Raw genomic sequence first — 15,694 nt, 5'->3', positions numbered from 1 at the left:
GAGTTATTAATAATTTATTGAAATGAACAATCAATTGTCACATCATATATAAAACTGTTACGCTATATTCGAAAAATAATGGTAGTTATTGGATTTTGACAGATTATAGTATGTGTGGTTACTATATTCCAGTTTCAGTTCATATGCAGCACAATTTCATATTCCTCAAAGCGCTAAGGAGACTTAAAATAATAGATTAAACCAAAAAAAAATATGTACCTTACCTCAAACTTTCAATAAAGTTTTGTCGAACTCGATTACAAAGTCAAAGTCGAAGTATAATATCATATAGTTTCAAAAAATGCTAAATACCTAATGAATAATATATCATAATGAAGAAAAGAGAAATGGAACTTTCTATGTTTTTTACCACTTTTATAAATGAAGAAAAGAGAAATGGAACTTTCTATGTTTTCACCACTTTTATAAAAGTGGTAAAAACATAGAAAGTTTCATTTCTCTTTTCTTCGTTATGATTTCCTACCACGTAGTAGGTAGTTGCAAAAAAAATGGTTTCTATATGATAAACACATTTAAAAGCACTTCGTTGTAAGATTTTCACATGGTAGTTCACAAAACAGCAAGCTCATGTTTTACTACAGAATACTAATAAAAATGTTTTGGCTGTCATGCTGTCAAATATGCATTAATAGTGTATAGGTATAGCCACGTCTCACAACAAAATGTGAGATGTTCACATTTTGTTTCTCCGTTTTTTAAGAATTCTTACGGGTTAAATGTATAGGTAACCGTCTGATATTGCAATTTCGGAAAGGTAACAACTGTACGACCTAATGAAAATACTTAAATCAAGGCACGAAATATATGAAATAGAGGAATTTAATACAAAAGATCATGACTTGCCAAAAATTGAATTTGTGTCGGTTGGAATTGAATGAAAACATATCTTGGAGTAGATAGGTAATTGAACAAATTATGTTATGATAATAGTAATTATTTTTTTAAATTAAAGAATAAACCCACTATACTGTATAAACTCAACCTCTACTCGAAAATTAGTTATGACAATTAGAATTGTTTTACGGACTATATACTTTATTCGTTCATCTGCACATCTAGAGGACCAAGCTAGGAAGTTCACCTATAGGTACAGTATTCAACTTCTGTTATGGAAACCAGTTGGTAGTTCTGTAAAGTTTTCCGAAAAATTTCCGTTAGTTATAGGCGGGCAGCTGGTTTTAGATAACTTGTTTGCACACGATTTCAGTTTTTTTTTATTTAGGTATTGTATTTATTGTTGACCAAAATGGATTCATGAAACATAACCTTTTACCTTCATTTTCACTACAGATTTCATTATGAAAGATGAGCTATTGGTGGAAGCCATCTTGATTTTATTCAGGTTGGAGCCTGGCTCCCTTACCCTTTGAACTGAAATGAGCTATTGATTTTCAGTAGAGCATTATATACATCAAAATCACAGAACATGTAAGTATTCTGTGCCAAATGCACCCGAGAAATGAAAAATCAACTATTCGTAGTGAAACAGTAAATTGTTTTTGTACTTGCACACGCTGACAATTTGTCAAAATTCTAAAAGTAACGAATGTGTTATCCATGATTTGTTTATGATTTGAAGTAAATATATCATACAAGGTGTTCGTAATCAGCAAAAGTCAACCTGCGATAAAGGTAAACAAGGTCGAGTTGACTTTGTAGTTTATGATTGTATGATACAAATAACGCGCATGCGTAGTTAGAATATCTGTTATAATGAACATTTCATAATAAAAGTAAGGTTAATATTAGATTTTATAACATTCTTTTTCAAAAACACTAAAGAACTGAAATTGTAAATGCCTCTCCAGATTTGATTCCGATTCACTACCATTTTTTTTTTCATTTAAAGTTGCCTAAAATATATTCTTCAAATTCGTCACCTCTGGGATTCAAATCTGATGGGTCTCTTACGAAAGGAATCGTTTTCAGTACCGAAGACTAGTTCATATACCTTCCATATGGCCTTGGGAGAACGTTTTGAACAACAACTTTCCTAAATTATTTAGGAAACAATTATATCACAGCAAAACAGATTATTATCTATTATCTATTATGAATATTCTCAATAAATATTTGATTATCAAATCAGCAAATGAGACTTCAGACTAAAATTAATTTTTTGGTGCAATCTCTTCGACTAGTATATAACGGGTACGAATTGAGATCTTTGTTCACATTAACCATTGCTTAGGAGTGGTGACCAGAAGAGGTAGAAGCCTGCTGAGGAGATGGCAGAGCTTTAACACGTTTTATCACAGGTCTCACCTCCTTGATTTTCGAAGCGAAGCGTAAAGTTTTCAAACTCTCTTGATAATTTTCTTCAAAGGGTGATACATGCACCATCAACAAAGTTTTAGAACTGCCCCCCAAAGTGAATTGGAGCAAACAAGTCAGTTTTGAACTTTTAAATGGAATGAGTTTGTCCTTATTGTATATGCTGACCAGCACGTTTCCCAACACGGGAAGACTGGCGGCACTGTCCTCCAACCATTCGTTAGATCCAGTTTTGGACAATTCAGAACCAGCCAAGTCAACTAACGTCAAAGAACCTACGTAAGAGCCGTTACACTCCTTATTGGTACCAGTTAAAGAAACTTTGTATATTGCATGCGATTTGGCACAACGTTCACTGAAGTTGGCCGCACTGGCAACACGATTTCTTTCTGCTTCATTCATCAGTTCCGCGAAGGCGTCGAAAGACTCGACTGGTAGAATTTTCAAGTTTTCGATTGATAGACCTGTTCCTTCATCAACTTGAATTTCGAGAGGAGGATTTTCATTCATATTGGGATCTAGTAAATCTCTAATCCTTTCACCAAAAATTTCTATGAAACTGGCTTTTACTTCATATGACCATTCGAATGTACGCAAGTATTCGATCGTTTTGAACATAAAGGTCACGGCCCTGAACATAAAACCTGTAAAAAATAAAAATAAAATGAAAATAGAAGTTGGCGGAATGAAACAAAGTTCCAAAAAAAAACTATAGTAAAGTAATGGAATTCGAGTTGGTCAACATTTAGCCGGTTTTGTTCCTGATAATGATAACCACTTATGTCGCCGAAAAGTTAAGAGACATCTAAACAAACGGCGGCCTACAATCCCAACTGCAATGCAAGAACCTCGATAAGACCTCTCTTTTTCAGAATAAGTATAATTGGAAAAACAGTTATGTGGCTTTATCCAGGTATAGCCTATCGGCTATATTCCATAATTGATGTATTGTAAAACTGGCAACAACATTCACTAATTTAATTTGTCGAAGGTACGGGAGTAATAAAGCAATATCAACACAACTGAGTCGACAAAATCATTCGTTATTAAACTCAAAGTGATTGAGCCACTAAATCCACTTCAAAAATCATCAAGTTGATTTGCAACTTTTTTTGCTGTTCTTGGGAGCCGGCTGACTTTACCATATCTTCCAAGTTTTCAGAAAACACTGAGCCTCATTGCATCTCTGGTTTCTTATACTAGTTTGTACAGGTTCCTTGTTGGATATCTATCATACTTTTTTGAACATAATACTAGATTACAGGATTGCCTCCTGTAATCCAGTGCCTCACATTCCTATAAAATATGAGGAGTCGTTACATTTTTTAGAGTTGAAACTTTCGTTATACAGCCTTATTTTGTTCAGGTTTCCTCCCAATGGACAGTGTTCAGTGAGTACTCACGTAATCGTCGAGCTCTGTTTTGTTTAAACAAATCTACCTTTCTCTTCTCAGAACACTTTGTATTTCTTATACTTAGACCCAATCTCCAATCTGGTTCCATACCTAAGATTTTGGTATCCGCATAGCTGGTTCAGGGTCTACATATGGAGATTATGATTCGTGTTCAGCACATTCATCAAATTTTTCGTTGTCTATGATACCTTAGAGTTTTAGCTGCCAGGTTAGAGTCAATCCATTCCAATCCGTCAGTTTTTCCAGTTATTCACAGCATTTCTACATCAGTCTCGATATCATTTTGGGTTCATTAGTGCCCAAGTGCATCCTGGCTGTCTTAGAAAATATTGATTAACTCATTTTGTTTGCAAGATGAACTTGCCAATTTATTCTTCTCCAAATCTACCACTTTCTTCGCCACCAGCCAATTCTCCGTGGACGCTATTTTGGGAGCCTCCAGTTCTGAATACGTCCAGGACTCTGGTGTTAGATTTGTAATTTCTGAACAGTGCACCCGTAGAAGCTTTCTTGAAGTATCTCTTCTTGTTTTTTTGAATTTATATGCTCATTTGTTCGTTTGACACTAGTTTATAGAATCTGGCACATATTTGAGTCTGTTTGATCTCCAAGAGTTCCTCTTAGATTTCTCCAGGCCTTTATTATATTCATTCAGGGACCTTTAATATCGATGCCACACTACCGATTTCCTTGCATTTTTGAAGGCTTTTCTAGTTCGTTGTCTCATATGATCCTGATCTTTATTCCACCAGGGGACATTCCTGTTAGATCTCCGGTTAACTATGAAACAATGTTCATTTCAAGTCAGGCTTTCTGCAGCCAAATCTAGGTTCGGTAGTTTCCTTATTTCGAAGTCATCCGTTCTAGACTAATATCCAAGTCAGTCGTATATGCTAATTCGTTAACAACTTAGTGAATGTTACAAGTTTGAACTTCCCTGTCGACATTAGCTTCGAGCCACTGGATGTTATGTTAATGCTTTGCTGGTTTCTCTTCGAAGAATGTTTTTTATGTTCTCGTCAACGCGTACTTTCAATAGCCTCTAAGTTTCACTAATGTATGATTCTCCGCCCTCGCAGGGTATCCGATTCCAATTATTGGAATCGCAGTCCGCCTTTGGTATCTTGGATGACGAATCCATATCTGAAGCAGGTTCTAATATTGTACTTGGACCCAATTCATCTCTCCCACAGTCTTCTGACGTAAAGAAGGAATAGCACTGGTTGTGAAGGGCTCTCCTCCTAGCGAGCCTCTTGTTATCTTCTAGACAAAGTCTCTTCCACCAGCTTTTTAAAGTAACAATAACAAATTCCTTTCTCATTTTTTGACATTACTTCCGACTTTTCGGTTCGACTATTTTTAGTATTTTCAATAATTCAAACATTCCATTTATTTCATTCGTTCTTCCATATATCTTAAACCTAATACAAGGTAAAACTGAAACTTCTGGAGTAGAATAAATCGAAAACAAGCACTTTTCCCAAGTAGCAGAAACACTCTTCTCGAGGAGCGTTTCACCAACCAAGTTGGTGTCTTCAGGAAATGAGTTTTAAGTTCAATTTATTTTCTTCATTTTGTTAAGTTTTCTAATTTCTCAGGTAGATATTATTCCAAGTTATATTTTCCAATTCAATTCTGATGGCATTTTGAAATCAATAAAAAAAGGAACATAGTTTTAGCTTGCAACTTATTAAAATCAATTTCAATTTCTTAGATTGGTTCGTTCTGTATTCAGAGTAGTAACAAACATAAACTTGAAAAAAATCTTACCAGTATGTTCTAACTCATCACGGCCCTGCAAAGTGTAAGTTTTTCCTGATCCAGTTTGTCCGTATGCTAAAATACAGACATCAAAACCATCCAATGCCGACTGTACAAACTGCACGAGTTCTTGAAAGCATTCTGCCTGATTGGCCACGGGACGGAGGACCTTGTCAAAAGTAAACATCACTTTAACGGGATCAGTTGGTTTTCCAGCTTTCGTTTTTTGCATTTCCAAGCTGTTCTGATTCGGGAATCCAATACCGAACCTGGGTCTATCGTGTTCTCCGTTGCTTGGTGCTCGTATTCTGCAGTAAACTTGAATGTTTCCTTTCAACTCCTGAACGGTGTTGTGCAATGTGCGCCGTAATAATTGGCCTCCGATAACTTCTTGTTGCAGAAAACTTTTTTCATCCTGTAATTCTTTGAGTTCAGACTTCCAATGTTGAATCTCTTTAATCATCTCGTTACAATTGCAGCTAAGTAAATCGTAACGCACTTTCAAGTCAGAGTATTCTTTCTCGATGCGTTGGAGTCTCTTTAATTTCTTATTGTTTTCTTTATCTTTCATTTCAAACTTTTTGCATTTAATCTCGTAGGTTCGAAGTTCGCTCGCTAGGCTCTCCAGTTGTTCAGTCAGCCGTGTATTCACCTGATTTAAATTAGTATTGTATGTTGAAAGATCAATGTTTGTACCGGTCAATTTGTAATAGTCCCATTCGAGACGTTTGTATTTGTTTTTCAACTCTTCGTGTTGTTCTTTCAGTTCCTCCAATTCTGAAAATTCAATATTTCATTTAAAAGTGTTTTTGAGAAGCTTTCGTACTTCCAAATTATATCCGAAATTACATCAACTTTCTGATCACCCTTTATATTATTTGTTTGCAATACTTATAGACGCTGAAGGTACACAGACTATTTTTATTTCATAATCGAAGGTTCAATAAACAATTTAAGACAGTTTAAATAGTCAATTAGCCATATTCGATAGTTTCAATTATTGTTTAGGGGAGACCGGGGTTGGAAGTCAAATTGATTTACAATTTCAGTGTCCTTGTTTTTATTTTATCGGTGTTTTTAAAGCGGTTTTGAAAAAATAATCTCTGTTTCTCCAACATTCTTTATTGATGATTCAAATAATATTATTTGACTACGGAATATGTCCAGCAAAATTATAGTGAAAAAACATTTTTAAAAAGAAAATTTCATTCAAATGTTCTGAATGAAAGAAATAAAGTATAAATTGAATCAAACTAGTCAGTTTATACATTACACAATTTATCTAAACTTATGAATGTGAAAGTCACTTATTAACATTCATTCATTCATCTCTGTTTCTCCGTACTGACATAGTATAAAGATGTACTGGTAAGTCCTAGGAAGCTAAAATTTGATATATAGGTGCTTTTTGGGTCTTAGATACGCACTAAGAAAGGATTTTCAAATATTCTAACTGGGGCGCCCCGGGAAGTAAAAGGAGTGCGTTTACATATGAAAATTACCTTTTCATCACTGTTTCTCCGTACGCTATATTTTCGGAGGCTGAAATTTTGTATTGTAGATGTGCCATAAGAAATTATTTTTAAATATTCGAACTGGAGAGCCAGTCAATAGGATATATATGTTAATTTTGGGCTTATTATTTCATTGTTATGTACGTGTGTACGTATTATGATTTGTAAATTATTGTTGTTCATAATATTTTTTTTATATTATTAAAAATTTTTTCATTTGTATTGTTTGTTTAGGGCATTCGAGAAAAGTCTTGTATAAAAAGGGTTTTATTAATATTCTGGAACCCCCAGTCACTAATATTCAATCTAGCTGAACTATCTATCCGTGTTAGGAATCACACGTTAAAAGGTAAGACCTCGTTAGTCCTCAGCTCAAGTTTCTAAACTTCTGAGAGTTCTCGTTCGTATGAGGGCGACAGCTGATTGACGGAAAAAAACGGATTCAAAGAGATTTCTTTATCTATATGTACATCACAAAATTCGTACGCACTTATGAATTATTGACATTTGTCAAGAAATTAGTTATTTCTGACACCCCTTCAGTAGCATTACAATAATGGTCCTATACATCTTCTATTTTTCCAATTTAGAAAAATTATAATTGACCCCAAAAACCTCTACATACAATTTAACAGACAGTTGATCACAAAATTCGTTCTCGATCTTGAATTATTTACTTTTTACAAACAATTCACAATTTCTCGACCCAAAAACCCCTTGATTTGGTATTTTGACTAGAATTGGATCATAAATCACAAAACTCATCTTGAATTGCAACCCAAAATTCATAATCTCCGACCTTACAAGCCTTTTATATTCTAATTCTGGATAAAATCTGACCATAAATTACAAAATTAGTCCGCCATCTTTAATTTTCATAAAGAAATAATAATCTCCAACTACAAAAACCCCTAAATACCAATTTTGCATAGACTCTCGTACCATAAATCACAAACTCGTCCGCCATATTGATTTTTTGCGAAAACATGCATAATCTCATTATCAAAAATCCCTACATATTAATTTCAATCTGAAATTGATTCACAAAACTTGTCCATCGTCTTGTTTTTTTTTATTAAAAATTCAATGCGTTGTCACCCAAATGAACACCTGTCAAATTGAAGTCGATTACTGGAAGTAGTTCCAAACTGACCCAAACGATTTGAAGTTGAATAAAATAATAAAATCGTTGTAACTGAAAATATTATTTATAGATACTTCTAAATTTCTTAACATATTTTCCGCACGTCTCTGGATCCAGTCCAGAGGATTAGGCTCAGAGTAATAATAAGACATAGAGTTTCCATGCCTGTACGGTGCCTATACCAATGTGTTTATGGTACTATCCTTTTCTGTACAACTAATTGGCGAGGGGGGTGGCGGGTAGTGAGAGGTTATGGAGAGTTTGTTAACATTTGAACTTCATGAGACAGTGGCGGTTGGTTTAGTTGATAATCGGAGGGATATTATATATTTATAAAATAAATCATTTCAGGTGAAAACGTATTCTATTCGAATAGTTCCTACAGGAAATTTCATTTATTATTTATTAATGATTATGGAAATGAAGCCAGTTTTTCTACCATAAAGCCATACATAAATAAAAATCTAGTAGGTGGTAGAAAAACTGACCTCATTTCCATAATCATTAATAATAAATCAGATTTCCTGTAGGAACTATTTGAACAGAATACATTTATTTTATAAATATATAATAACGATTTATGATTTATTTTATAAATATATAATATCCCTCCGGTAATCAACTAAACCGACCGCCACTGTTTTATGGTCCAACTTACTTTCCGTAAACAAAGTTATGCTGCCTTCAATGTAAAGATAGAAAAGGCCTCTCTATTGTCTATTCCATCAATTCCATCACTACCCTCAGTCCCCTTGTCCACATTCTACTGTGAGAGAGATGGATATCTTGATTGTCTACAAATCTGTTGTGTTTGTATAGGGAGGGCATCTCTATATATTTTTTATTACTCTGAGGTTACACCTAACTACAGAACAGGGATATAACTCAAATTACAATACAATTCAAATACAATAAGTTATAAGGTAAAACCAATACATATAGAATTAGCTGAAGTAGAAAGACCCAATCTCAGAGATGGAACTTGCTGAATTGCATTTGACACACATGTCACGCTAGTGATCTCCCAGACAAGGCATTCTTGTACAGAGTCGTACTAAGGAACGAACGATTTTTTTCAATAATATATGCGGCTGGGTATAGGAATTTTTTTTGGTGGAGTGTACGGACACAAATTAGCAGTTTCTTCAGCCGTATCACTACTCGTCATTTTGAAAATTTCAAACTCTAAAATACTGTACATACATGTAGGTACATATCACAGGCGTTAAAACGTAACTCAGCACTCCGACCCTGTAGCGATATACCTGAATGAATTCCGCCAGCCGATTGCTTAGTTGATTTGGACCAGCTTGCATACTTACGCTATTGTTAATTAATGTGTCCTCGATTTAGTCTCCCTCAACCCACGTTAGCTAATCAAATTGGCATCATCAGGAGATGATTATTTTAGGTATAATCTATGACACCAACTCTATTAGTCAGTTTTCCCATGTTTTCTACTTAACGAAAATATTGCGATAAACAATATATTTCAAAGAAAAATTCGATAAAACTATGAAAAAGTAGGAATAAATATTTGCTCACCGAATGTTTTCTCTATGAGCTCATTGAAAATGTCTAGAGTAGTCTCACGAACTTCGTCCAAGTCGGGATTAAGAACTTCAGGAGTTCCTTCACCATTCTTGACCTTATGTATGAACGTAGCTATGGTTAAGATTTCAGCATTTTTTTCTGTTTTTCTAATTGTGGATCCAGGTAGCACAGTATCAGAAGACATTGACGGTTTTGATTTTTCCGCTGAAGGAAATACTCTCAGAATTGGTGGAACTCTTCCTGCTGAAGGTGGTGGTCCGGATTTTACATACCCTCTTTTTATACTCGAAGGCCTCAAGTTTCCTTTTCCTTTTCCCATCATCGCTAAATCAAGTGGTTTTCCCGATCTTTTCCTTTTGACTGAAGTTACAATAGAAACTTTCCTAGCTTCTTCTTCTGCTTGAGCTACAGCTGCTGCCTGATTGGCTAGAATAACAAGTCCTGAAGAAGGGGGAAGAGATGCAAAACCTTCTTTCAGAACTTGAGAAGGTTCTGCTTTCTCAGCAGAAGTGGAAATTTGTACATTTTCAACCGATATAGAAGATGCTACCTCCCCGGTCAAAGTGGAAGGTGCTACTTTTTTAGCTAAGGTTGAATCTTCTAGATCAGTATTTTCAGAAAATATTGAAGATACTGATTTCAGAGGAATAATAGAGGGAAGATTCATATAGGCAGTTGAAGGTTGGGTATGCACAGTTGAAGAAGGTTCCATATTTAAAAAACTATGAATTTTTTCTGGCGTCATAGACAGAGATGAAGAACTTGCATTTGAAAATGAAGTCGAAGATCCTGTTTTCACAATTGAAGAAGAATGGGTTCTGATCGAGGGAGTCGTTTCAGGTTTCATTGGTACAATTCTTGGTTTCAGCATCGAAGTAGGAGATATTCTTGTCAGTTTTGATGTGCACGTGAGTTTTGATTTCAATAATGAAGTTCCTGGTTTCAGCTGTGTAGAAGATTCCGAAGTCGAAGATGAGGGAGTTCCTGGTCTTGCGTTCAACATTGAACTGGAGGACCCCGCAGTTTTTACGGTTGAAGCAGGAATTCCTCTTATTATACGTGGAGTGGATTGACCTGATTTAGAAATCAAAACAGACGTGCCAGGTTTCAGAGCTAAAAGGGGTACTACTTTGGTTGCTGAAGGTTTTGCTACTTCTGTTACTGTCTGTGTGGTAGGTTCCAACTTTGTATCGCTTGGAAATACTTTTATAGTCGAAGGATCCACTTGTATATTCTGCGAGTCAGCTTTTATAAATGGAGGGTCGGGTTCTATGGAATCTGGTTCTGGAATCAGAGACGTTTCAGATAATTGGTAAGATCTGTGGAGTCGTTTTGGCTTTTGGTATGCAGATCGTATTGGTATTTTTGAAAAAGGCTGAGCCTGTAGTTCTGGCTCTGTTTTATGTTTTGGTAAATTTTGACTAGACTCTGTTAATGGTCTAATCAAGCGGGGCTTGCGTCCGGGAGGTTGTGGAACTTTGAATACGTCATCCATATTTATGTGTAAACCTGGAACAATTTTTCTGTAATACATATACTGATGAATTGTTCAAAAGCAATTACGTGTGGATCGTTTTTTGAAGGAAAAGCATTTTCCACAGAAATTACTGTTTATTTCTCGATATTCGAGTTGAATTAATCTCAATTTTACTATTCTCAGTTTCTGAGAAATATTCTGGAGTTCGTAATATGTTTAGGAATACACTAGCATTCCTTATGATATCGTCATATTTCCATTTCTGGATTCATTAAAATTTGTTTTTTTTTTAACTATGAGATACTCATTTACATGAGATTAGTTCATTATTTGAAATAAATAATTTCATTCATTTTTTATAAATCTTCCATTTCAAATGTTTTGTTTCCATATTTTCCCATATTTCATCATTTCTATACGAAAGAAGAATTTCGTATTTGAATAAATAGTTACTGTCACCGCGAATCGATATTTCTGAAACTGAAACTTGAAGAGAAATGAAAATAAAAAACTAAACTAAGGCACTTTTATAGGTCTTTATTCGCCAAAACAAAGAACTTTTTTGTACTGCTGAAATGAATAAATATTTTCACATATGTCGTTCATTTTTGAACTTTAGTAAGAGAGGTGATATGAGCTTTGTTGTTGGGAATGTTTTTACGAATCGAAATGCATGATAAACTATTGGATGTTCCATTCAAAAGAGAATATCATTTAATGAAATATTTTGGAAACGTGACTGTCTTTTTTTTGTTTTCCGCATTGAGAAGGCCATTAAAAATGCTCCTAGATTCAACCGGATTCGTAGCATCAATAATAACGGAGTTGGCAATGGTGCCGACTTAATTTGGAACACTCTGTATGTCTTGGAGGTATTAACTTTTTGAAGTACAGGGTACACGACGGAAAATCTCCCCTTACGAAGAAGCCATCTATGGGATCAATATATAACTCAATCCTCGAATATCAAAGATTGGCGAGGCTGCCCGAAGCGTCCATAGATGGCGTCTTCGCCATGTGTCATCAACTCTACTTGCTCAGGCTTGTCCGTTAATGACAGTTGAGTGTGGGAATGCATTTGTGGTTCAACCTAGTACCACTGATGAGACCTATGGCGCTGTTAGAAATTCTATTATTTGGATTGTTGCCTGCGGGGTTGTGATGTTTCAGGGATGAATTGACAAATCATATTACAAAAGTTCTGTATTTTTTTTTCCGATGTACATAACATGACATTGACAGTTCACAGAAATATCGATACCTTATTCTAGTTTATACAATAATGACATAAGATCACACCTTTCCCCTCAGCTAGTAAGTTGACCTAGTTGGTTTTTCCTCAAATACAAACTCCTCACAACTAAAGCTGCGTGAGTCGATGGTTCAAGCCGAAGGCTGAACGCTCGATTTTCACTTGCTATCGTCCAACCCGTGTTAGGAATCACACGTTAAAAGGTAAGACCTCGTTAGTCCTTAGCTCGTACAAGTTTCGACTTCTGAGCGTTGTCATTCGTGGGGGTGCGATAGCTGGTTAACGGAAAAAACATATTTTAAACAACACAAGCAACATATTTGAAACACCGTTTGTTCAGACAATGTTTTCTTCATTTACTATTGATTTAAGGTTCGAACCATCAACAAAATTTGAATTTGAATCAAAAGCTTTGTCCAGATTATCTAATTCTAGAAATGAATGAGAAATGAAAGATTACTCAATGATTTGGTTGAATGTCGATTTCATATCCTACCCAATTCAGAAATATGTTGGTGATTCAATAGGTTTTTTTATATTACCCGAATAATCCCGAATGAGTTTTTTTCTGATTAATCTGATTTTTTATTACTTTTCCAGGTGAATCAATAAAAAGAAGTTATTTAATGGCAAGTTTAAATCTCAATTATTTTTCACAAAGTTTTGGTAAATGTTCTTCTGCTCTTCCATTTGAAACTCTGGCAAAATAAGTGGTATTACCCGAAATAACAACTTTAGGTAACCCAAATGGAGCGAATATATTTTTAAAGACTCAATTGTTTTATCCGATACAATTGATGGAATAATTACTTAGATTAAGAAAGGACTCATATAGTCAATATGAAGTCGATACCAAGAGTCCTTTGGATAATCTCAGGTAGTATTGTCACGCCCGAAGATGTTATTGTATAGTGAAACACGTGTCATGATTTTGTACTTTCAAGTGGAAATCTCACATTAAGTGTGTTTTTTGTGTTGTCGTTTGCGTATCTCTTTAACCAATGCAGTTACTACATAATTTCATCATAAATTGGATTTCTTTATGTATTTGAGGTCACCATAGAAAGAAAATTTAATGGTTAATGGTTCACATGAGAACAAGTCAAAATTTTCGTTTTCACAGTTCCTAGATGAAAAGAGTGTAACTGTAGCAGCAATTTTACGTTGATTTTCTAAAATGAACAACTTGAACCATAGCATTACATATCATTATTTTACCGTTGATTTTCTTGAATCTCAAAAGGTTATATTTTTTTACCGTTTGAGGCCATATCTCCTTTCAGTGAATGTGCAAATCTTTTTCGGCAACTCATCGTTTTGAGTTACTGTTGAAATTTCTTTTTCGAGTCTGCAGATAGTATTTTATTATTGGCAAAATAATAAACATAAGAAATTTCTTCCAATTCTGTATTCTCTTTGGTGGTGATAAATTCAATTTCATACTGAAACTATAATTTTTCAAATGCCTATACTTTTTTCTGACATAGAGTTGTTTTTGTACATCTTGGCAACGCACTTATTTATTCATCATTGGTATTATTTGTTACCGAGTAGTATGAATAAAATAGTGAAACGAACAAGAGTAAACAGTATTACGTATTCGGCATCTTTATGCAAGTTCCTCAACCCGGTGGATACAACAAGAGTCACATCAGATTGTCTAAAATAAGAATAATATAGATTTATAATTCGACAAAGAATATGAATCTGTAATAAAATATAGGGTGTTCCTATTAAAACAACCAAGTTCAAACTTCTTCCGGTAAAACCGATAGTGCTCCGGACCAGGTACAATTTTAACGCACATGATTAGCTCGTCAGCTGTCATCATTCGATTCCTTGTTAACTGTCAAAAATAATGTCAAACTACGAATGAACTACGAATGAATATTTTTAATTTTTTAAAATGGTGCTAGAAGTGAACTGTTTACATTTGTTATTATAGGATTGCCAACAATACAACACCAAAGGCCTTCTCTTTTATCAAGTGAAAACATTATTGTTATACTGCCAAATTTTCATTACTTTTTTATACTTTACTTAGTGTCTATCGACGCGATTTCCGCACAGTCACCTAGTATTACTGGATAATTATAACACCAAAAAGAGTTCATTCTCCTATTTTTGATTTTGAAAAATCCTGGATACGCCCCTGACCAACAGACACATAGTTCGAAAACGTTACAATTTGAGACACTCTAACAGATTAATAAGGATATTTTAAATTACAAGGAGGTTATCAATAAAGTATTACCATTCAAAACTGTTTATTCGAAATATCAAAAAGTATAAGTATTTGTATTTCATGAAAGTATTCAGTCAAAGTTGTACCTATTTAAGATTGCTAAGTTGTAAGTTAATAGAAAACTTTACCTTATCCATATGATAATCTTCATATTTGATCTGGAATTTTTGTAAACTTCTCAAAATATTGACACACTTTTAGTTTTGGTAAAATTTAGGTATAAACACACTGTACTTATAGTTTCACTTCCACGAAATTAATAATATGGCGTCTGAAAACAATTGTGTGTGCAGGACTACTAAAGATTCCGAGCCCAAAGGGTTTCTGTCAAAGTAAACCTAAAAGCAATACCACATTTATCGTGAAGAAATTGATAGAATTCCGAATTTCAAATTGAATGGACATATTGTACACTCGAACACACTATTATAATAGTTATTGTGTAGTATAATGTAAATCATTATTCTAAGCGGTATAAATTTGAAACCTATCTTTGAAAATAGTGATTTCATGTTTGTCTTTCGGTGGAAATACATAATTATCAAAATAACTATCTTTGTATTTTTGACATTCATTTATGCCAACACAATGTAACAAAAACGCTATTAAAGCAAAATAATTGGATAGCGAGTCTTAAAGAAATGTTTCATAAAGACGTTTATTAAATGAAATAGATGAATCGAAATTATACAAAAAACTGTCTAAAAGATAATGTCATATTTGTTGATTTTTTATTGCCAAAAGTGATCTGTTGACTTTTAATTTTTGAAAGACAGTCTGATCGTTTACATTATTTTCAAACAACAGCACTTGCTCTTAGCAGAAAATGACACCCCTTTCACATTCCAAACTATATTTATAAAAAAGATAATTTGCGAAATTACTTACACAAAAAAATAATTTCAATTTCACTCAACTCAGAGCTAACAGAACTTCACTTTATCAGAGCGGTTTTCTTTGGTAATACCAGTTCCAATCAAGTTCATAGTATTTTACGTTCCATTGTTAATACGAGTGTCAGTTTACATGTTCCATTG

The 15,694-nt window shown here is 34.2% G+C and overlaps 1 protein-coding gene across 3 annotated transcripts; it reads right to left on the bottom strand.

Annotated features, from left to right (window-relative positions):
* LOC111517682 (uncharacterized) lies at positions 1-15,637 on the bottom strand. Of its 3 annotated transcripts, XM_074172483.1 has the most exons (5): positions 15,546-15,635; positions 14,786-14,995; positions 9,675-11,192; positions 5,481-6,248; positions 1-2,939 (listed from the first exon to the last, which is right to left on the bottom strand). In XM_074172483.1, exons 3-5 carry the CDS (start codon positions 11,176-11,178, stop codon positions 2,209-2,211), a joined length of 3,003 nt encoding a protein of 1,000 aa, XP_074028584.1. In that variant the 5' UTR covers positions 11,179-11,192; positions 14,786-14,995; positions 15,546-15,635; the 3' UTR covers positions 1-2,208. The 3 variants fall into 3 exon arrangements, with proteins under 3 accessions (XP_074028584.1, XP_074028586.1, XP_074028585.1); XM_074172485.1 differs by lacking the exon at positions 14,786-14,995 and having other exon boundaries at positions 15,546-15,637; XM_074172484.1 differs by lacking the exon at positions 15,546-15,635 and having other exon boundaries at positions 14,786-15,155.
* Positions 15,638-15,694: the final 57 nt, after the last annotated feature.

Source organism: Leptinotarsa decemlineata, unplaced genomic scaffold (genome assembly GCF_025532065.1).
Source record: "Leptinotarsa decemlineata unplaced genomic scaffold, Ldec_3_MD MMD2_tig00000133_RagTag_RagTag, whole genome shotgun sequence".
In the NCBI taxonomy this organism is placed as follows: Eukaryota; Metazoa; Arthropoda; class Insecta; order Coleoptera; family Chrysomelidae; genus Leptinotarsa; species Leptinotarsa decemlineata.
This window is presented reverse-complemented; position numbering and strand designations above follow the sequence as displayed.

Excerpts from the sequence above, each read along its gene's own strand:
- LOC111517682 (XM_074172485.1), bottom strand. The coding sequence starts at position 11,178 with ATGGATGACGTATTCAAAGTTCCACAACCTCCCGGACGCAAGCCCCGC. Across the intron at positions 6,249-9,674 it reads GCTCATAGAGAAAACATTCG|AATTGGAGGAACTGAAAGAA; the intron begins GTGAGCAAATAT and ends TTGAATTTTCAG. Across the intron at positions 2,940-5,480 it reads TGATGAGTTAGAACATACTG|GTTTTATGTTCAGGGCCGTG; the intron begins GTAAGATTTTTT and ends TATTTTTTACAG.